Source organism: Mangifera indica, chromosome 13 (assembly GCF_011075055.1).
Source record: "Mangifera indica cultivar Alphonso chromosome 13, CATAS_Mindica_2.1, whole genome shotgun sequence".
NCBI lineage: Eukaryota > Viridiplantae > Streptophyta > Magnoliopsida > Sapindales > Anacardiaceae > Mangifera > Mangifera indica.
The window spans coordinates 14,038,718-14,061,053 of record NC_058149.1 but is presented as its reverse complement, the minus strand read 5'-3'; the positions used below and the strand labels follow the sequence as shown (position 1 = coordinate 14,061,053).

Sequence of the window (22,336 nt, the reverse complement as noted above, 5' to 3'; positions counted from 1 at the left end):
CTGGTATGAATGACTTCCTTTCTCCGTTTTAAACCATTGGTTGATACATAAGAAGAGATCTAAAGACATCAACTACTAGAAATCTTTTTTTTAATGAATGATTCTATTTCGACGAAGGGATCAATCTATTTGTCTTCGATGAGTCATTGTCTCTAAATCTCTTTTTATGTGTTAACCAATGGTTTATAATAGAGAGATGAGCGCATTGACGTTAGAGATGATAGTAAAAAAAGTGAAGAAAAAATCTAACGTTTGAGAAGAAAATGTAACATTTTAAACTTAAAAAACTTTAAACAAAGATAAAATTATTAGTTTTTAAAATTTAAAAAAGAATAAATTTTATATTTTTTTAATATTATTAATAAAATAACCATAATTAATTTATAGGAAGAATTATAAATTTTTTAAATTTTATAAATACATCTTTAAAAACGGGTCAAAACTTAAGTAAAAAATAGGCCTCTGGCTGAACGTAAAATATATTTTGTAATTCAGTAATTAGATATTTCCGATAGTCAGATATGCCCCCGCTTTGTTAAAACCTTCAAGGACTGAAAAAATCCAGACACAGGGATCAAGCTGATTGGGTGAAAAAATCCAGCGAGCGCCCGAGTAGTTCAGGTGCCAGTATCAGTGGGGTCTACCATTATGAAACCCTAGACTCATATCCAGAATAGTGGGCTTAGTTGGGCTGCTACACGGCCTTTTGGTTGAAGGAGGAGACACCGAGACAGCGACAATGCAGAGAGGGTTTTTTTTGGGTCATTTCTGAAACTTATTTCATCGCCGTTGCTATGATTTAGAGTTGAGGAACGGTGGAGATTCGATTCACATACGAACAGCTAGCTGATGGCAGTAAGTTTATCCATTGAAATTATCGGAATCACCTTCTCTATCAAATTCTTCTTATCACTAAAATGACTATTTGTTTGTTTGTTCGTTCAGTTATCAATTGCCTGCTTTGAGTCCTCGTCACCGTTACATATTCTTATCTTTCGATTGTGGAATCAAGCCATCGACTCCATTAAGCTCAATGTTGTTCACTTATTCTTTACCTCGAGGTACTTCGTTTTGCCTCATATAGCTCTTCTGAATAGAGTTCCTGTTTGACACAGCTTATGGTTATTTAATTATGGATATATTAATAATTGATTATGTGATAATCCATTCTTGTATGTTTGGTAAAGTTTATGATTATTGTTTTATGAATAATGAAAATCTAAAAACCTGATTATTTGTGTTCAAATGTCCAATATGCCTAATAATTTAGCTTTTAGATTAGAAAGTAGAAAAATCGTTAAATCTAATAATCAAATAATTCAAAAGATGCTAATCCTACTACCTTTTGGATTATGACTTCAATAATCTAAAAATGTGATTATAATCTATAATTAGATTATTCACATAAGCTAATCTAAACACATCATAATTGAGTATTTAATTCAATAATCTAATAATTTGGATTAAATAATCTATACTAAAGAGACATATTTTGCTAACTTGTGAATGTGCTTTGTGAAGGATTCAGAGCAATGATGATATATTGCCCTATGGTTTCAAAAATATGTTGGGTGTTGTTAGTGATCAATGTCAGTTGAGAACTGAAGACTGGTTTTCAAATAAGAAGAATTATGAAAACGAAGGAGATCCACGTGCAGTATTCAATGTTTTGGACTCATTCTTGAAGGAGAACTTGGATCGTCTTAAAATGATGAGGTTAGCTTCTATTTATGCCAAGTTGTGGTGCTTGTATGTAATGGATGGCATTGTTGGATAACTTGTGAGAAAATATAGTTATACATGGTATTTTCTTAAATTTGGGATTTGGGTTATGCATCATAGGCTTTTGAAGTTATAATAGGTTTTGTTTCTGTGTTTGAAAATTGATTTATTGTTTTTGTAATATACTCTGTGAGGGATTGAGTGTTAGATAAACTTTTGGTAAATTATGTTGAGTGTTTCAGGAGGGTTGTTATTATTTGTTTTCGAACTTAAAGAATGTGGAATTTATATCATTTTATTCCCCTAATTGAAATTTTGTAGGGAGAGCATATCTTTGGCAAAGGTTGGTCTTATGGGTTGTACCTCGGAAACTGACTACAGAGGACATCTAGCTGTAATTAGGAATTTGTGTTTGGGAGGGAAATTGGGTGTGGCTTTATGGTTGCGGAGTAAAATGATACAGAAAGGTATTGTCCCTGATGTGCTTACACATAATTATCTTGTTAATGGACTGTGCAAAACCGGTGACACCCAGAAGGCAGATTATGTTGTTAGGGAGATGGTTGAAATAGGTCCTACTCCTAACTGTGCGACTTACAACACTTTTATCAAGGGCTACTGCCAAATTAATGATGTGGATAAAGCTCTTCATCTTTTCACCACAATGGCAAGTACTGGCATCAGGCCAAATAAAGTTACTTGTAATATACTTGTACATGCACTATGCAAGAAAGGTTTTTTAGGGGTTGCCACGAAGCTTCTCGGGGAGATATTAGCTGACAACAAGGACAAGGCAACCTCTGATATAATTACATCAACTATACTCATGGATAGCTATTTTAAGAGTGGAGATATGATTAATGCTCTAGGTATTTTGGATGATGTATTTCACATGAATACTCAAATGGATCTTGTAGCTTATAATGTCCTTATAAATGGGTTTTGTTTGAGTGGAGACATGAACTCTGCATACAAGTATTTTTGTCATATGCATAAGAGAGGTACACTTCCAGACATTTTTACTTACAATACTCTTCTAAGTGGTCTATGTAAAAAAGGAAAATTAGATGAGGCTTGTTATGTTTATGATGTCATGTTAAGAGCTGGAATTGCTCCAGATCAGATCTCATACAAAATGATTGTTCAAGGCTTTTGTGTTCATGGAGATGTTGTTAAAGCTAGTGAATTTCTTTTTTATATGTTAGAGAAGTCAATTGTGCCTGAGCCTCAGATATGGAACCTAATAATTTATGGTTATGGAAGATGTGGATATCTTGATGGTGCATTCTCTGTTAGAGATCAGATGCTGTCCTTTGGTGTTACACCAAATGTTTTTACCTTTAATGCATTAATTTATGCAAAAATAAAAGGAGGAAACATTGTTGATGCCATTTCTCTTAAAACGGGGATGCTTTTAAATAGCATTTTTCCTGATGTGGTCACTTATAATTTGTTAATTGGTGCTTCATGCGACATGGGGCAAATTCATTTTGCACTTCAATTGTATGATGAAATGCTGAGATTAGGACATGAGCCCGATCTGATAACATATACTGAATTAATTAGAGGTCAATGCTTAAGAGGTAATTTGAAGGTTGCAGAAGAGTTTTTTGTCAAGTTACAGAGGTCTGGTTTACAAATAGATCATGTACCATTTCAGATACTTATAAAGACATACTGCAAAAGGAGGGAACCAGACATGGCATTTGACCTCTATCGGAAGTGGCTGGCAAGGGATGAAAGAGTTTGTCCACTTCAATGAGCTATAATTATATGGAGTTATCGGTTGTCAAAAACAAGGCCTCTGGGGTGCCTAGTTTTCATCTTTGAACATGAACGAACTTACTTCAGTTGTGACAGTTTTCTGCTAGTAGGAGGCATGAATGCTTTTCTTAGAGGTATGTGTATTTGCTAACCTTCTATGACATGTCTGTGGTGCACTGAAATTTCATATATTAATTAATTGGTTGTTGGAGCTAATTCTTTCATAGAAAAGTTACATGTAGGTGTCATCATGCAATATACATAGTTTGGAGGTATTTTTTGGGTATAAGTTTCTTTGTATGATTTGTAGCTTTCACTTTGAAAAGGTTATAAAAATCCTATCTCTTAAGGTAAATCCTTATTTTTTCTTTAGTTGGCTTTAATAGATGGTGAAGATTACTTACAACTATCAATTAGCATTCTGAGATTGGTTTCTTTCATGAATGTTTGTGGAGTAAAGATTAGATACTTTCATATACTCTATTCTTTAACATGCCTTTGTTCACTACTGCAGTATATACATATTATATAAGGGTTCTCTCAATAGATTTTTGTTGATAAAGTTGACCAGTTTGGTTTTGAACCCTTTTATTTGGCATGAATTATCAGTTTATTGAGTTAATTGTGAACCAGAACTCAATGGATTATGGAAGGAAAGTATGTGCTAGGCAATTGAGTCGGGAATTGTTTAATATTTGAGATGCTAGAGGAAGCTCAGAAAATTATTCTTGAATTGGATGTTTTCAATTTCTTTCAGGCTGTTGTAAAAGGCCTTCTGCAGTGTCAAGTACTAGTTTCAGAGTCTAGCAAAATTCTAGGCACCACTAAGCGCTCATCTATTAGATTTGCAATATTTATCTCTGTCGTTGCTTTTACACATACACACACACACACACACACATGCATATAATATATATTTGGTGTTATATCTATGCAGATGTTGTTGGCTTATGGTGGACTGAGTATTATTTAGTGTTGTACTTTCATGCTTTAAGATGATGCATTTCATGGTTGGCATCTTCACCGAATTCACAAAATGGTTCCCCTTTCCACTTGTGTTGCTTTTGTTGCATGGTTCCGTTGTACTGTTCTTCCATATATTATTTACCATAAATAATTACAGATGAGATTGCAATTGGTTTTTTCAACCACAGGTGCAGGAAGATGACTTGCACCATACCACAACATATCCTAGTCTATGAGATGAATGGTCGGGCACTCGGCCTTGCATTTGCTCATTCATTTGGAAAATTGTTTGATCTTAACTCCCAAAAGTGACATGAATAATAATATGATTGTAAACTTGTTCTTTGCATATCTCACTATGTTGTTCAGGATGATGGGAGACAACCAGTGATTCAACCCTGGTTTGATATGTTCAAGGTATCCATCTTTTAGTTTATGATGCATTTCTTTGGGTGAGTATCTTAGATGTTGAGATAATTTATGTACCAATTCATGATTGTTTGAATTGGTTGGTTCAACAGAGTTGCATTATTATTGGGCTTAAACCAAGAAAAAGTTCCGATGGGTTTGCTAGCTTCGCGTTGGACAAGTTAGGGCTGTGGAGTTTGTGCGAAGCTGTTGTGGTGGAAATGTTGAGCAGGTAAAGATAAGCTAGTGACGTATGGTCCAAAGAGTAATACTACATGCAAAATTTTTTCTTATTAACTTATCAATACAAATTGACGTGACATTTAATGATTAGGTGAGTTTGAAATAAGAGAAAAAATAAACAGTAATATCACCCAATCACATGTTATTATGTTAGTTTATATGAATAAGTTAGTTGTACATCTAGTTTTATTCATAGTTCAAATACTACTACCTTAGGCAAAAATTGCTCTAAAGCTCTGAAAGGTAGAGAATGTAAGAAACATAAATTTTATTTTCTTCAATGTAAATAAGCTGTCGTGGTTGAAAAATTATGCATGATCTTATTTCATGCGAATTTACTTAGTTCTGTATTCTCTGTTACAGATAGCAGCTTTCAAAATTGGAGCTTTTGTTAGAGAATAAAATGCTAGGCTGGGCTATTGACAAGGTGCATGAAGGTGATTCATTGACCATTCCAACTTCTTCCTAGATTCAATAATCTGAAGCCAAACAAACAGAAAAAAAAAATGTACCTTTTGATTGAAAAAACCCGTATCAATATGCTCTAATTAATTACTTGGTTGAAATTGGAGAGATACTTTTGTACCTTCTTTGAAATGTACTCAGTAAATCATCTTCAAGAAATTTTTGTATTTGTGGGTCAAAATTACAAAGACGGATGATGATAGTTTCTGAGGAATTCTTTTATATATAAAAATAATGATGATGATGATAATTAATTAGCACATTACTGCATTGACTGGAAATAGAGGTGTCTACGGGCCGTGCTGGGCCGGGCTGGGCCATGCCATCCCTTATCTGGTGATGCTAGGGTTATTCGAAAATAGGTATTTCTCACTTACTCTTTAATACTGTAATTTGGAATGTTGATGGGTTTTTTCTGTAACTTTTGATTGAGAAAGGACTGTTCGTCCATCAACTAACTGAAATAATAATAAATGTTGAAGATAAGTTTTTGACCTTCATACAATTTAAAAATCTTTAATGGATTTAATAAAATATAAATGAGTCATTATTTGAGATTTTTCTAACAAATTAATAGGTTCTTTTTTTGCCCCTTTAACTGTCGTCTTTCTTTGTTACATCATTTCAGTGAAATCTTCAACTTTGAAAACTCAACTACTTTAGTAGCCACATCATTTAGAGCCTAAAATGAACATATCCTCATTATATTTGTAAGTCTAATGTTCATTTTCATGAATTAAACATTAAGCTTGTCTTGGAGTAATAAAAGATGAAAGGGTATAATTAGCATATCATATATTTGCTGAAATAAAGGTAATCTTTTGATGTGTTCCTAATGATCCAAAGTAGGGTTAAACTTGAATTGAGTTTGCTCGATCTTGAAAATTAGCTCAACTTGGTTTGGTTCAACTTAGTTTATATTTGTTTAAGTTGAATTTGAATTGGGCGGGTTTGCCTGTTTTTAAAATTGAACTAAACTCAAGTTAGAGAAAGTTCAATTCGGTTTAACTTACGAGTTGGTGGACGGCTTAATTTAATTCTAGCTTGGCTTGTGGCTTTATTTGAGTTATGTGGAGTGATTGTTAAAATGATATCATTTTATCAATTAATCATGAATTCAAGTTATAAATCTAAATTATGAATTCAAGTTAAGTTTCGAAAATTTGAACTTAGAGATCAAATCAAACTTGAGCTATTTGATGTTGTTTCCACAGGTATATATTGAGTGGAGACAAGTTTTTTGCAAGAAGGTTCGCAGTGGTCTTGGATGGGAAATAAATCCCTTTAAATGGGATGCACATGGAAGATTAAGAAACATGAAAACTGAAAGTATCGAACTGATAATTTATTTTTAATTGGAGCAATCAAACTTTGTTGTTGTTTTTTTTTTGAGTTTTCAAATTTATAAATTAAAAAGATTAAAATTTCAATTTTTTTGGTTGAATAAGGTAGTTGATTTCTTTTATAAAAAAAATTAAAAATTCAGTTTTTTTAATAAAAAAATTGAGAATTAAATTATTTTAATAAATAAATATGTGAGTTTAGTCCTTTTAATAAAAAAATAAAATTTGGTCTATTTAATAAAGAAATATAATTTTTCGATTATTTGAGTTATTATTACACCGTTACGAAACTAATAAAGTATAAATCATGTTTAACTTGTACGTAAATCACAAGGATTTATACCAAGTTTTCGAATTAGTTAAGAAGTAGAGAAAGGAGACAAGGGAGGGAAAAAGTATACAAATGACTGCGGATTGTTGTAGAAAAATGATGAAGAGGAAAGATGGTAAAAGAATGACAGTTGTAAGAACACAAGTTAGACGGTGAGGATGCCTCCAAATTATGAAGAGAAATATGATGAGGATGCATTCTAGTTTCTGATTTTAACAATTGTAGAGTAGAGTAGAGTAGAGGGAGGGTAATTACCATCACAATCTATGGGTTATTTGTAGAAAAATGAAGAGAAAGGATGGTAAAACAGTGATAGCGATGAGGACACAACGACAAACAGAAGATTAGGACCCGGTTGGGATGATGAGGATGCTTTCAAATTATGAAGAGAAAACGTGAAGAAAATGTAATCTAGACGATGAAGACTGATCAGATCTGGAAAAATGATGAGACACGCAAATCACATGGATCCCAACCATCTATAACAATTGTCTCCAGATTCAATGCACAATACAATGCATGCAAAGTTTTCCAAATTGATGTATTGAAATTATAAGTGATCCTGATTTTGTACAAAACCATGTTCCTCAACAGTGGCAGCCTTCAAAATTAGAGCTGGTGACTGAAGAAATGATAGATCGGTACTTCATGGAAGTGGAGGCCGACAGGTCGGAACCACTGCGACTTCCTCCAAGGTCCAACTCCATTGTTACTGCCAATTCCAGACTTTAAACCTTACCTGCGCAATGGAAACTGGCTTCATAGAGTTCATCTGTTGCCCCTATCATATATATGTATTGGGAAATTAATCCTCCAGAACAATATTCATATAAATAAACAATGGAACAATTATTTTCAGGGCCAGGGCACCAAATATTTTATAATCTATGCATTTTTAAATCTTAATTCGTAATATTTATATCTTGAAATTATGTTTTTATTGTTCATTATATAATGAAGAAATAGATCATTGTCTGTCACCAGTTCTATCCATGTTCAACTTGTTTATAGATTACTTGACGTGAAAATTTATACACCAACAAAGAAATACAGAAGATTGGACCTTGTCAAGTAAATGATAACAATGATTGAAATTATTAAAATAATTTTGTCTTAATTATATGGGGTGATGAGTGTAAATAATAATAATGATAATAGAGACGTCGATGGGCCATGTTAGGTTGGACCGGGCCAAACCGTATTTTATTTTGTATTATTATGATTATTCGAAAACAGGTATATCTCATATTCTTTTTTCTTTAACTTTTGATTGAGAAACGACCGTATGACGAGGATGCTGAAGACGCAATTTAAAAAAAAATGATGCCGCTTGCAATCACATGGATACCAACCTACCACATTGTGTCCATGTTTAAATGCACGTGCCTTCCTCTATCTACCAATCAATTAAAGACATACGATATTTATGGCCAATTCCCACGCAAGGTTTAGTGCAATTTCACTTTTCATCCGTTAATTATAAAAAATTCAATACTCACTTTTCTGTTAAATTATCAAAAATCCAATACTCACAATTCTCTTTCAGTAATAGTATATTTTTATTATCATTGATCATTCTCTCTCCGTACTAGTTAATGCACGAAGAAACCGAATCTGAGTCACTTTATTGTTTCGTCGTGTGACGAAAAGATATGAGATTTTTTTGTTACACAAATGACACAACAAAGAGATTGAAATTTTTATTGTCAAGTGACAAAGAGATTCAGATCTCAGTTTCTTTGTGTGTTGGCCAATAAGAAGAGAATATGATTGATGATGGTTGAAAATTTAATGTGGTTGAGAGAGAAGGTGGGAGAGAAGGAGAATACCATCGTTGTCGTCGTCTTCGGCTACCCATAACTACTGCAAAAACCTTAGAGGGGGAATAAAGTTTTTCAAACTTTGAATAGGAAAAGACGAGATAAATTATTAGTTTTTAAACTGGGAAAAGAGGACTATGATAAATTTATAATTTTTTTTAATATTTTTATTAAATGACAAAGATGAATATTAAATAAAGGTAAAATACAAAAGAATCAATGATAAATAATAAAATTTACACAAAGTCAAATAAAATTTTTTAATAGCAATAAAATTTTCAAAATCAACATAGCACAGTTAAAAATTTAAATGGGTTCAAATAAAATTTAAAAGTTATATTTGAAATTTTATTAAAGTTGGGGGGGGGGGTGTGTGGGGGACGGGGTGGTGCCCCTCTCACCCCTCCATCCGAAGCCAAACTCCATCCATAATGTAATAAGGTAGGATTTATTTCATATGGTCAGAAAAAATGACGAGACTTGCAATCACGTGGATACCAACCACCCTCTACCGTTGCCTCCTCCATCTAAATGCACAAGTGGCAATTAAGTAATTTTGCAGAGATCCTTCGCCATATGAACCGTATAAATCTGACTGTGCATATCATCTTTACCATCTATCGGCTATCATTTTATCTTAGCTAAATACAGCACGTTTTTCTGATATTGATAGTTCAAAACCTCATTCCAACAACAAAGCATATCCGTTCAGAGCTTGTTCCTTGGACAAAAATGAATCAGGTATTTTTTTTTTTTTCATATTTTGTTTTTCCCGAACACATTTTAACAATTATATAATAAAATAATTATATATTATAATGTGATTAGATAATTTTAAATTAAAAATAAAATTTCGTCTAATCATTTAATGACACATCATTGTTGAGATTTAAACTAATATTTATTATAAATGTATATAATATTATTCTATTATATTAAATAATGAGTAATATATTATCATGTAAATAAGTAATTTTTAATAATTTAAAATTATTCGATTATATGAAAATCAAGTTGATTTATTTGTATATATTAATATTAATTATTTAAACATGAGTTATTATTAACTTAATAATACTTTGTCTATCTTGATTCTTGAGCATTTTAGTTATGTTTTATTCCGGGGAAAAGACTAAAATATATAATATTGAAAATACTCCATAGAAAATCTCAAGCCTTCATAGTTATTAAGACTATGTTTTTTATGGAGTAGCAGCAGCAGCAGCAGCAGCAGCAGGATGTGGTATTTGAAGGGAATTCCTGCGTGAAGAAGGTGACGTTGAACAGACCACGCAAATTAAACAGCCTCACTTATGGAATGGTAAGTTAAAAGTGCTTCTTCCATTGCTTTAATTAATTTACAGTCGTATCTACATCTATGAGTTAAATGGTTAATGAAAATCGAATAAAAGTTAAAAAGTGCTTCCAAATCATTGAATAAATCTAGTGCTTTTGGCAGGTCTCTCAGATGTTGAAGAAGTTGAATGAGTTTGAGACGGATCCCAGTGTCAAACTCGTGATTTTGAAGGTCATAAAAACCTTACGATGGTTCATTCTTGTGAAGAAAAAGTTTAACCACGTATTAATATTTCTCATCATGCAGGGAAACGGAAAAGCCTTCTGTTCTGGTGGGGATATTGTAGACCTTTATGGACATAGCCCTCCAGGTGACAAAATTTCAGCAGATCTATTCATACATACATATACAGCCATAAATACACATATATATATGTCTAAATATGCTTACAATTAAGCAGGGCAGTGGCGCTTGAAGGAGAGTTTCTACAAGAAACAACTCATCATTGACTATTTGCTTGCTACCTATAAGAAGCCCCTGGTAATTATTTAGTTGCTTTATGCATACTGCTGATGGTTTAGAGAGTTATCTTCTGTATATATTTATAGTAATTATCCTTCACAATTGAATCCAAATGAAGGTTGCCCTTATCAATGGAATTGTAATGGGAGGTGGAGCGGGACTGTCAATGCATGCAAAGTTCAAGATTGTGACAGAGAATACTGTATACGTGCTTCTGCATCTGTCTTTTTTTTTTTTTTCTTTTCTTTTGTGTTTGTTTCTTGTCAAGAAAAGAGAAATGATTTCTTTTCTTAATTTTGGCATGCAGGTATTTGCTATGCCAGAAGTAGCCATAGGACATGTTCCTGATGTTGGTGCGTCACATTTCCTTTCTAGACTTCCTGGATATTTTGGTAAGTTACTTAACTATTTTCCACTCAAGTTTTAACTCAATTTCAAAAATATACCCGTGACAGATAAAAAATCCAACACTTATTCATCCCTAAACTGTCATTAAATTTTTCGTTAAATATTATGGTAATTTTAATTAATTATTTTAATATATTATTGATAAAATAACGATTTTATTATTTAACCTTAATAGAACATTTGTGGGTGTGTCCTAACAGATTAAAACTTGGGTGAGTATTTGAGTTTTTCATCTGTCCAAGGTATATATTTGTCATTTCACCAAAATTTGGGTGAAAAATTGTCTTTTTCCCTAATTCATTTTAAATTTGCTATTTAATTTTAAGTATCTAATTGAGTATACGTAGTTTTATTGCTGTGAAAATGCCTAATTTTATATCCATTATTTGTCTAAGGGGAATATTTAGGACTTACTGGAACCCGGTTAAGAGGAGCTGATATGATTGCTTGTGAACTCGCTACTCATTTTCTCCTCTCCAAGGTTACTCTCACAACTTTATTAATAGAAACAATAAAATTATACTTACTCACTTTAAATATATAAATAGATAAACATTTGATACGTGTTATTTAATAATTTTAAATTAAGGATAAAATAACACTCAATCATATAATGATATATAATGTGTATTAAAAAATGAGTTCGTATAATATTATTCAGTTGGGTGCACATAACGTTTGTTCATGATTGAAACATTGATTTTTTTCTCATAGGATCTTCATTTGTTGGAAAATGCATTAGACAAGGTGACTTCTTCAGATACCGCTGCAATTTCTCAGCTTCTCAGCAAATTTACACTCGGAAAAAATGATTTGAAAGAACAGAGTGCTTATTACACAAGGTACATTGATGATTTAAAAAGTTTTAGAAGTAGTAATCTATTTCGTGATACATCTAACTGGATGATTACATATGTGAATACTATAAAGCAGGTTGCCGATTATCAACAAATGTTTCTCTCGAGAAACTGTTGAAGACATATTGTTGGCACTCGTAAGTATTAATACCGGCGAGTTACTCTGTTTTTTTTTTTTTTGAATTGGTGACTCTGTCTGTGAGGTGTCTTGTTGCTCGGTCAATGAGTAGGGGTGCAGGGGGCGCCTTGGTTATATAGCGATTAGGGTGTAACTCGTTAGCCGTTAAGTAGTGGTTTGGATTTATCCTACGAAGAAATTGTGCATAAATAGTTTCTAGTTCTTTTAACACAGTTAAGGTTGCACACCATGTATTTGTTTAGTTACTAATTCTGAGTTATTACAGGAGAAGCAGGCAGAAATTGGAAAGGAAAAGTGGGTGGTTGATGCAATAAATTCTCTGAAGTCAACTTGCCCAACAAGCCTCAAAATTTGTCTTCGATCGGTATCAGCCAATCTTTCTTTTTTGTACCAATTATTCTTAATATCAACAAGGCTTAATTCCTCTTTGATTCCTATAAATTTTAGTTAAGGGAAGGTCGATGGCAGAGCCTTGAGCAATGCTTGGCTCGTGATTATACAATTTCTTATCGAACAGCAGCGAGCCATGATTTCTATGAGGTATTTCTAAAGAACAAAAAAATAGATATTTTTATAATTACTTGATTTATATATATATATATATATATAAAATTGTTTTTTATGCGATGATAATAATCAATTTTAAATAATTAATTATATATTTAAATAATATTTTGATGATATAATTAAATTATATTTTAATTTTAATTTAAAATTATTTAATTATAAGATAATATATTTTTAAAAATTTAATTAAATATTTAAAATTGAATAAATATAATTATATTGAAGTTATGTTATGTAAAAGATCTCTCACCAATGCAATTACTTTTATGCAGGGGGTAAGAGCAATGCTATTTGACAAAGACAAAAACCCCAAGGTACATAGTTGAACTCAAGTGTTTGAGTTAAATATTTGATTTATAATATAAAATTTTTTAACACATTTAGAGGAAACACTAAAATTTTTTAAGACATTATTAAAAATAATAATTAAGAATTGTTAATGTAAAAAGTCTTGTTTCAAATAGGAGTCGGAAGACTTAAATTAATATAAATCCATTGTATCATGCTTCCCTGGAAGATGTCAATTAAGAATAAAACTATAAGTTTAACAAATATCAAAATGCACAATGTTCCGTACCTTTAACTAGTTTGTTATGTGCAGATAAAGACAACATCAATAATGTTATCCTCTATCGAGAGTTTGTCAAATCTGTCTTTAAACCCTCGATTCAAGATTATATTAATGTCAAAAATCTTACATAAAAAAGTGAGTCAAAGACTTTGGGTCAATAAAAACTCATTGTGTCTCTCTCTCTTCCTTGTGAAATACCTTTTAAAGACAATTGTGTGAAGTCAGAGAAATCCAAAACAGACTATACCTCATGAAACCAATGAAGTCTAAAAAAGACTATGCCTTAGTAGCTTTAGATGATCTGATATGCGTGGAGTGAGACAACATCAATAAATTTCTTTAACAAATATGAGCAATACAATGAATGCAAAGTTTTTCAAGTTGACGAATTGAAATTATAAGTGATCCTGATTTTGTACCTAACCATGTTTCTCAACAGTGGCAGCCTTCAAAATTAGAGCTAGTGACCGAAGAAATGATAGATCAGTATTTCGTGGAAGTGAAGGACGACAAGTCGGAACCACTGCGACTTCCTCCAAGATCCAATTCAATTGTTGCTGCCACTTCCAAACTGTAAGCCTCACCTGCACAAGGGAAACTGGTCTCATGAGTTCTTTTGTTGCCCTTATCGTATGCATGTCTTGAGAAATAAACCTTCATCAGTTTGTTAATTTCCATAAAATTAAACTGATAACACTATGTACACCCAGTTTTGATTACTTAATTCGATATTTAAATTATATATTATAATGTGATTAAGTGATTCTGAATTAATACATACAACAGTACTCAAATTAAATTGTCATAATAACATGCAGAGTACCAATATAGACCCAGAAAAATTGTATCTAATCCATTTCCTTTATAAGAACTCCAAAAACAATCGCAAGTCTTCATTTTAACTTGTTTCCAGATTGTACTAATCAAATATTTCAAAACACAAATGATTCACAAGAGTACTACTTCCTGAAGATAAAGTGGGTAACTAACTACAATTCTACTACTTTACCAAGCTTACCATCTAGAATAATTTAAGCTGAGCATAGTGATTTCATCTTACCATGAAGATGGTACAATGCGTCTGAAAACTGCTTGGAATGTCTGCCCTCCATTGCGGGCAACCTTTTGTCCTTCCTCGGTTGCACAACTCAAGAGCTCTACCACTGGATCAGCTTCAAGCTCTTCCTCTGTCAGTGGTTCAAACATTGGGTGGCTTTCCAAACAAGACTTCATCCAGTCTCCTAGCTCCTCCACATCTGTAATTGTGTATATAATCCCACCAATGCCAAGAACATAAGCATACTCATCTAAAAAATGCACACTGATCACTCTTTGACGATTATTTTTCTCCTTAAAATGAGAAATGAGGGTCAGGGAACAAGAAAAACATCTTTGAAAGTTGTCCTTTCTCATAGTAATTTAGGATATATTTCATGAATTAGTTTGAACCACTAAGATATTTTGGTATTCACCTGGATTTGACACCCTCAATGCAGAAATTAGTTCTCTGACATACTCACAGACTTTATCCCTAAGTTCCATTCCAATCATTAGAGTCTCAGGGAAAAGGGTTGAAAGACTAATTAAAAGCCCCCCAAAATCACAAATAATATCTGCAAACTGGATCTTTTTTGAATCATTCATTTGATCAGATGAGGGAAAGAAGTGAGGATAATGAAGGGAATATTCAACATGAGAAGGTGAGACTTGAACGGGAAAGTGAGAATCGCTTAGTGGGTTGCTGTGCGCTCGAGATCGATAGAATCACTTTCGCGGTAAGCCACTTGACTTACTGAAAGTTGGGCTAGTTTCCTTCTCCAAAATATCTTCGTTCTGAAAGCTACATAACCTTAACAAGTCACAATGCATAGAACAACATGCTTATATTGAATGAATTAGCTTCCAAAGCAATTTTTGAGTGAACATTTAACATTAACCAGATCAAGTGACCGAATGCTGAGCTGAAATGGGTGCAGCAAAACATAAACGTAATGTCATAGAAATCAAAACAACCTTATTGACTAATCAGGAGTTATACTTAATTATCTTATTCATACAAACTGAGGTGTTACTCTGAGTGATTTTGAAGCATGAAAAAAAGAAGTTGATATGAATAAGTTGAACATATATCTCTATCCACAAATCACAAATAGTAAACATTCAAATCCATGCTCAGAATTGATACAAAACATAAATGAGAAAAGGAAAAATATATGGTGGCCACTGTAAATCCAACATTCTGTCAATTCATCAAAATAAACAACATTTTGTCTACATCACACTAAAAATTAACACAACCTCACCACCACAATTCCAAAAACAATCCATAGTTCAGAAAAAATCCCTTCAGAATAAAAAGGACCAATTTTAACGTTGGAAAGAAATACAAACCAGTTTGTTCTTACTTTGTTGTTACCGATGGAGATGCAGGAGGTCGGAGTTTTCGGGCAAGTCCGGTTAGCTGTTGAGATCACCGAGAGCGCGGTTGGGGTCCCTTAGATTTTAGATTATTTTGTTTTTGAGCCATTGGGCCATTTTGGCTCCTCTTAGTGGGCCATTATTATAGCCCATTTTGAACCCATACTTCTCCAAATGTGCTGAGTCCCTGGGTCTGATTGGATTTGATTTAAGTTGTTTATATTCGAATTTCAATTCAGACAAACCAAGTTCAACCCAAAAGTTAGATTTGTTTCCATGAAATGAACCGAATTCAAGCTAATCTGAATACTTATATCCAAACTAAGTCAATATCAAGCTAGACCTTGTTTGGACTCAGTTTGAATCGAATCGAATCCTATCCATCAATAAACAATAGAAACGAGAAGTTATTGATAGAGTTAAAGTATAACATTTTTCACAAATAAATTTTTGGTGGTGATAAATTTGATTCAAGTCAAACTGAGTTTAAGTTTAAATTAAATTCATAATGTTCTATTTGATCTTATTCAAGTTGGTGCATAAATGTCATTAGAGAGCTATCAGCGAGGTAAATTGTGTCATTGGTAGAATTCGATCTCAAATCTAATTGAAGTTGAAACTCGAGATTAACTACTTCGAGTTAAGCCAATCAGGATTAGATCCAGCCGGACTTATGTTTCATGCAACAATAAAAAAAAAGTGATTAATTTCCAATAACATTAATTTTGACAGTAAAACCGCACAAAATCTAACATTATATATGTTAATTTCTTGCTTTAACACAATCAATTACTTAATTTGATGACCTGAAATACTCTAATTGTCCATCCCAAGCTTAAACTGTAATTGACCCAAATGTGAATTCGACCCTAATCCCGAGCCGACTTGTCTCAAATCCACCTATATCTTATATTGAAGAAAGAGACTACGCTTACTGTTAATGGGCTAAGTGGCATTCATGCAGCTATGCACGCCACCTCAAATCAATTTTTCTTTGTAATCTTATGTATTTGGTACGTTCTTTGCAGATTTATAATTGATTGATAGAACAGTGCACATGGTTATGCAGGTTCCTATCTGGTGGCAAGCATTCAAATTAAGAAATGTGTATGAGAACTGGCTTTAGTCAACAAGAAAGTACCAAATTTTATGATTGTGAAACAAGAAGCCTTTACAGGATGCTCATTAGGCCAAAATGGAGAGCAAGCTATTGCATAACTGCAAAAGTTTCAGATTTTGCCAAAAGCAAAATAAATAAATAAACCAATCTCTTCTTTCTACAGTCACTCGTAAAACTAATCTTGCAGGTTGCATGATTTTTGTATTAAGAGAACAGGGTTAAATGCCGAACTGACCAGGCCTCTGGCAGTGTGACTGTGAGAAGAAGGAACCAGAAAATGAAACAAGAGAAACAGAGAGGAAGGGAATCCAGGAAAGTGGTCTTTGCTTTCCCGGGAATCAATTAATAAAATATGAAGGTGGTTGGCGGGCCAGGGAACCTCATGCGCTGCCTTCTCCTCTCCCATTGGTGCTTTTCTTTGGTCTTGCCATTTCAAAGGCTCCTGAAAGATTTGATTCGTTTACATGGCAGAAAATTATTGGAAGAATAGACAAAATATTCAAAGTAGGGAATTACGGCCACTCTCACGTGCTTGTTAGTTGCCAAGTTCTGACTATGAAACGGGATTTACGTGCAGAAGGGAACATGGGTCTACGTGACCTTGTCTTTTTTGCATGACCAATTCCTTGTTATCAGCAGTGTAACTGTTACCATTTTTGTTTTAATTTGATTAGGGTAAATTACCAAGTACCACCCGAGGTTTGGCCAGAATATGTTCATCTTTTATTAACCTAAATCATATTTTTTAAATCTAAAATCAAACTCTATTGATAGAAAAAAGTCTTGTTACATTATTTTATTTTTTGAAATCAATATATCAATGCAAATTTACAAATATTAAAAACCTCTTTAAATATCAAATTTATATGAAAACCCCTTCATTTTCTTTCATTTTAGTCTCACACTTTTCTTCTTTAAAGTTCATTAAACCCTTATAGTTATTTTCACTTCTAACAACTCATCTCATATGCTGATTCTACTTCCACAGCTATTGTCGATGTTGATCTTGACATTTCTAGCACATTCTTACATTGATACCATCATTTTTAACTCATTTTGCGTGGATGAAACTTTTAATAACTTCTTTCACACGTTGATCTTTCCCTTTCTAACTTGATTAGATATCTATTGTCACTTCCAATGGCTCATTCCATTAATATCACCCTTTCCCAGTCTAATTGACATTGACTTCACCATCAATTTCTCATCAAAGCTAAAAACCCTTTATTACAATTGTTACATAATTCACGCTCGAAATGCTTGTATCACCATAACGTGTCTTGATCTCTCCAATCTCTATCAAACGACCTTGTCATTCTAATAAATCTCTACATTGTGGTGAGATTAGTAATAGTGAGATTCCATTCAAATGGCGACTAGACTTTCAGTGTCTGAATTGTTAGTTTTCAAATTTATAAAAAAAGTTAAATTGTCATTTTAAAAAATTTCGGTAACATATGTATAATAATTGTTTTTTATTTATTATAATTTTTAAATAGTGAAATTACTTTTTACTTTTAAACCGATATTTTTTTAAATGGAGTTTGATTATAGATTAAAAAATGTTATTAACGTCATCAAGAGATAGAAAAGGTTTTTAAGCCAGACCTTGGGTAGTTCCATGTAATTTACTCATTTAATTATAATAATCCCTGAGCATTTGGGCCATTTATCAAATTCACAACCATTGTTTTTATCTGTGAAATTATTTGCAATTATTTCCCATTCCCTTTTGTCATTCTGTCTGTTCACTTCCAAGAACAAGAAGGCAGAAATGTTGATTCATTTATTTGATACCTGGAGACATTTTGAGGCTATTCTGGCCATTTTATAAGAAATAATTGTATAAACATAAACTCCATGACAAGTGAGCAATCATGTAGATATCCTAAATCAAGTATTTCTTCAATGACCTAATATTCTTACGCATTGAAATTTGAAGGTGACAATATATTGAACCTTGGACGTGAAGACCCATAGTAGGTGAGCGCTTCACAGTCACAGCTCAATTCTTTTTCTTCATTTCAGAGGCTTCAATTCCAACTTTACTTGTTCATGGTGAGTAAGAAAAGCTCACCATTAAGACTCTTCCAAGTTATCATTTTAGCTTTTCAATATTCAGGGTCCTCTTTCCAGTTACTTTGGAAAGAATAATTGAATGATTTATCTGGGTGTGCTTAGTACTTTGTCTAAAGAATGAAGATGATGCTCTTCATTACTTTTGTTTAGATTTTGGGATGTTATTGTGTTGATGTGAATTTGTTGTAGTACAGAAGGGACATAATTATCAGAAGGGGAAGAAACAAATCGCAGAGGGGGAAGAAATGGAAGGAGATAGAAAGGAAGAAAATCTGCCGCCAGGGTTTCGGTTTCATCCTTCAGATGAAGAACTTATCACTTACTATCTTGTGAACAAGATTTCAGATGCTAATTTCACAGGAAGAGCCATTGCTGATGTTGATTTCAACAAATGCGAGCCTTGGGATCTTCCAGGTTGTTGTAACATGCTCAAACTTAACTTCTTTCTACATGAATTAGCAGCAATGATATAAGAACTCACTCACAATTTGCCCTTACCAGTATGAAATTCTCTCCCACCCTAATTAAAAGCTATTTCAAAGAGAAAATTCTCTCATGCTTTTAAATCATTTTTCAACCACACAAATTGAACCATCGCTTCGACACTTCTCACAACCCATAATTCGGAGGCGTAACGAGTTATTAGTTGGATCTTCATGTCAAATCGGTCACTCACTATTGGGTAGAGTTGTTGTAATACCATTGTTAGGTTCGATTCAGTCTCTTCCACAACAAAAATTAGTTCAAGCAGTGAGGTTTTTTCTCAAACTTATACATAGTCTCATTCCCAATCAATGTGGAGCAACCCATCAATATATTCCTTTAAAATATTCTCCACTTTTGATGATCACAGGTAGAATTTAGCTAGTTCAAGCATAGGATACCGATTTTCTGTTCATTTGATTATTTCTGATCAAAGTTAATTACAGGAAAGGCGAAAATGGGTGAAAAGGAATGGTATTTCTTCAGTCTTCGAGATCGAAAATACCCAACCGGAGTAAGAACAAACCGAGCGACAAACGCTGGTTACTGGAAGACCACAGGAAAAGACAAGGAGATATTCAATAGTGTGACTTCAGAACTAGTTGGAATGAAGAAAACATTGGTTTTCTATAAAGGAAGACCTCCTAGAGGAGAAAAAACCAACTGGGTTATGCATGAATATCGCATCCATTCCAAATCAGCTTTCAGATCCAGTAAGGTACCTGATTACTTATCAATGTCCTCACCGCTCGTTCCTTCTATAAATATGGAAAACATATATATATGATAGTAATTCGGCCATTTCTGTGAAATTTGCATGCCTATTTACAGCATATATAGAGATTATTATGTTTCAGCCATGTCTGTGAACTTCCTCAGTTTATGTTATGGAGCATAATTTACAGTGGTTCATATTTCAAACTCGTTCAACTGAATTCCTTAAATTTTTCTGAAGCTTCTAACTTAAGTTTTCAAACTCCATATGTATTTTGGTGCTTTCTTGCAGCTTCATCAAGTTCTAATATATTAACAAAAATATATAAATAAAAATCAACTTGGATAGAAGCAATCTGACGTTTTTAGTAAATGACAGAATGAATGGGTAGTTTGCCGAGTGTTTCAGAAGAGTGCAGGTGTGAAAAAGTATCCCACGACCCAATCCCGAGCAGTAAATACGGTGTACAGCTTTGATGTAGAAGCAAATACAACGCCCTCACAAATGATGCAAGCGGCTGCAGAGAATTATCCCTTTCCCGTCGGAAGAAACCATATGGGAAACCCCGATCAACTAGCAGAGTGCACCAGGATGTTAAGAGGAGGAGGTGCGTCAACCACTGTAATTCTTCCATTTCAATCACAAATGAACTACCCAGGCGGATTCACAATCTCAGGACTAAATTTAAATCTCGGAGCTGGAGGAGCCACAACACTAGCTCCTCCTCAACAAGATGTTTCTTGTTCCATGAACATGGTGGCAAGTGGAAGTGGTTTTGGTGCAGAGTGGGCAGCAGGCTACTCAGCAGACCAAATACATAATTCTAATGGAGCTGGAAACAGATACATGAGTATAGGTCATTGCATGGATTTAGATAGCTACTGGCCTCCTTACTGGGAGATGTAAAGAATATTAATTACTTGAGTTAAGCTAGAATAAGAAGTAGAGCGGTCTATTAATGCGGTATAACTGTAAGTTTGTTTCAGTTTGACTGCAGAATTAATTTTAATTTTTGCCTTACAACGCTAATATTTCATCCTTAGATTTGAAAAACTAACTTTTCACCATAATTTTTAAAATTTGAAAAGTTAATATTTCACTCCTAAAGTTTCATTTCTTCCCCTCCATTCTTTGGTGATCATTCTCCGGCCAATCTCCCACTTGTCAACACACCCTCTCACATCCTGATGACGATGTGACGACAAAGTTGCCATGAACGCAGCGAATCATGGCTCTTCGTTCAAATCCATGACGTGATGGATTGTCACGCTTCATCCAGATTTGTAACACATTGAATCTCGACCAATAAAATGTCTCTTAAGCATCTCCATTGCTTTCTCGGCAAAATTGAAATGTCTCCCAAACGTCTCCATTGTGCTTTGGCCAAATCGAGAGTTTAGGATTCGTCATTACAACAGATCTAAATCTAAGCATCGTTGTCACATAGCAGTGGCAGCTTCGTCATCATGTCATCGTCTGGGATGTGAGAGAGTGTACCGGCAGATGAGAGGTTGGTTAAACAACTGTTATCGGAGAATGGAGGGGAAGAAATAAAACCCTAAGGAGGAAACATTAACCTTTCAAACTTAAAAAATGAGGTGAAAAATTAGTTTTTCAAATTTAGGGTGTTAAAATGTTAGGGTTTTAGGGTTTAGTTATAAATAAAGATAAAATGTTATCTATAATTAGAAATTCTAACAGAAGTTAGTCCACATGTGGATATTTAGTTTTTTGATCAAATGTGGGTGTACATTTGTATTTGCATCAAAACTTACAGGAAATAGTCATTTGCCCTCTAATTTTCTTCTATTTCATGCTGGAAATTACTCTGTAAGTTGGTGAAGTACCCAGCTATCAGAGAGAGACACTTGAATCTTTTTTTTTTAAGTAACAGAACAAAACCACCACCCTTCCTTTATCTGCTCAACCATCTTCATTCATCCGCCTGACTATCTTTCTCTTCCTGACTGTTCGTCTCATTGTCTGTGTCAATATATTATTAATGGTTAAAACGAGGATTTGCACTTATAAATAATATAGGACTTCAAATTGTTCACCCAATATACTAATATCTTATTTTATCTTCAATTTAAAATTT

The 22,336-nt window shown here is 33.3% G+C and overlaps 4 protein-coding genes across 18 annotated transcripts; 3 read left to right on the top strand and 1 right to left on the bottom strand.

Moving 5' to 3' along the window:
- The first annotated feature begins 555 nt into the window (after positions 1-555).
- LOC123195070 (pentatricopeptide repeat-containing protein At5g24830-like) lies at positions 556-6,953 on the top strand. Of its 8 annotated transcripts, none has more exons than XM_044608650.1 (9): positions 557-855; positions 946-1,061; positions 1,522-1,716; positions 2,044-3,620; positions 4,641-4,869; positions 4,974-5,092; positions 5,467-5,540; positions 5,853-5,930; positions 6,783-6,953. In XM_044608650.1, the coding sequence occupies exons 1-4, from the start codon at positions 850-852 to the stop codon at positions 3,482-3,484; spliced, it is 1,758 nt and encodes a 585-aa protein (XP_044464585.1). In that variant the 5' UTR covers positions 557-849; the 3' UTR covers positions 3,485-3,620; positions 4,641-4,869; positions 4,974-5,092; positions 5,467-5,540; positions 5,853-5,930; positions 6,783-6,953. The 8 variants fall into 8 exon arrangements, with proteins under 8 accessions (XP_044464590.1, XP_044464585.1, XP_044464587.1 ...); XM_044608652.1 differs by lacking the exon at positions 6,783-6,953 and adding an exon at positions 6,197-6,374; XM_044608655.1 differs by lacking the exons at positions 5,853-5,930; positions 6,783-6,953 and having other exon boundaries at positions 556-855; positions 2,044-3,305; positions 3,383-3,620; positions 5,467-5,828.
- Positions 6,954-9,677: 2,724 nt separating this feature from the next.
- Positions 9,678-14,132, top strand: LOC123194051 (3-hydroxyisobutyryl-CoA hydrolase 1-like). 7 transcript variants are annotated; one of them, XM_044607173.1, is made up of 14 exons: positions 9,678-9,803; positions 10,276-10,383; positions 10,522-10,590; positions 10,666-10,729; positions 10,820-10,899; positions 11,000-11,083; positions 11,189-11,273; positions 11,685-11,770; positions 12,004-12,131; positions 12,223-12,283; positions 12,551-12,649; positions 12,733-12,825; positions 13,125-13,166; positions 13,863-14,132. In XM_044607173.1, exons 1-14 carry the CDS (start codon positions 9,795-9,797, stop codon positions 13,998-14,000), a joined length of 1,146 nt encoding a protein of 381 aa, XP_044463108.1. In that variant the 5' UTR covers positions 9,678-9,794; the 3' UTR covers positions 14,001-14,132. The 7 variants fall into 7 exon arrangements, with proteins under 7 accessions (XP_044463108.1, XP_044463107.1, XP_044463109.1 ...); XM_044607172.1 differs by having other exon boundaries at positions 12,220-12,283; XM_044607174.1 differs by having other exon boundaries at positions 9,687-9,803; positions 10,279-10,383; positions 12,220-12,283.
- On the bottom strand, positions 13,740-15,922 carry LOC123194052 (tRNA (guanine-N(7)-)-methyltransferase-like). Its single transcript, XM_044607179.1, has 4 exons — positions 15,829-15,922; positions 14,896-15,263; positions 14,484-14,679; positions 13,740-14,007 (listed from the first exon to the last, which is right to left on the bottom strand). The coding sequence occupies exons 2-4, from the start codon at positions 15,065-15,067 to the stop codon at positions 14,004-14,006; spliced, it is 372 nt and encodes a 123-aa protein (XP_044463114.1). The 5' UTR covers positions 15,068-15,263; positions 15,829-15,922; the 3' UTR covers positions 13,740-14,003.
- A 2,746-nt stretch (positions 15,923-18,668) lies between these two features.
- On the top strand, positions 18,669-21,258 carry LOC123194894 (NAC domain-containing protein 92-like). Of its 2 annotated transcripts, none has more exons than XM_044608398.1 (4): positions 18,669-18,944; positions 19,235-19,454; positions 19,970-20,241; positions 20,617-21,258. In XM_044608398.1, the coding sequence occupies exons 2-4, from the start codon at positions 19,286-19,288 to the stop codon at positions 21,142-21,144; spliced, it is 969 nt and encodes a 322-aa protein (XP_044464333.1). In that variant the 5' UTR covers positions 18,669-18,944; positions 19,235-19,285; the 3' UTR covers positions 21,145-21,258. The 2 variants fall into 2 exon arrangements, with proteins under 2 accessions (XP_044464333.1, XP_044464332.1); XM_044608397.1 differs by having other exon boundaries at positions 18,669-19,019.
- Positions 21,259-22,336: the final 1,078 nt, after the last annotated feature.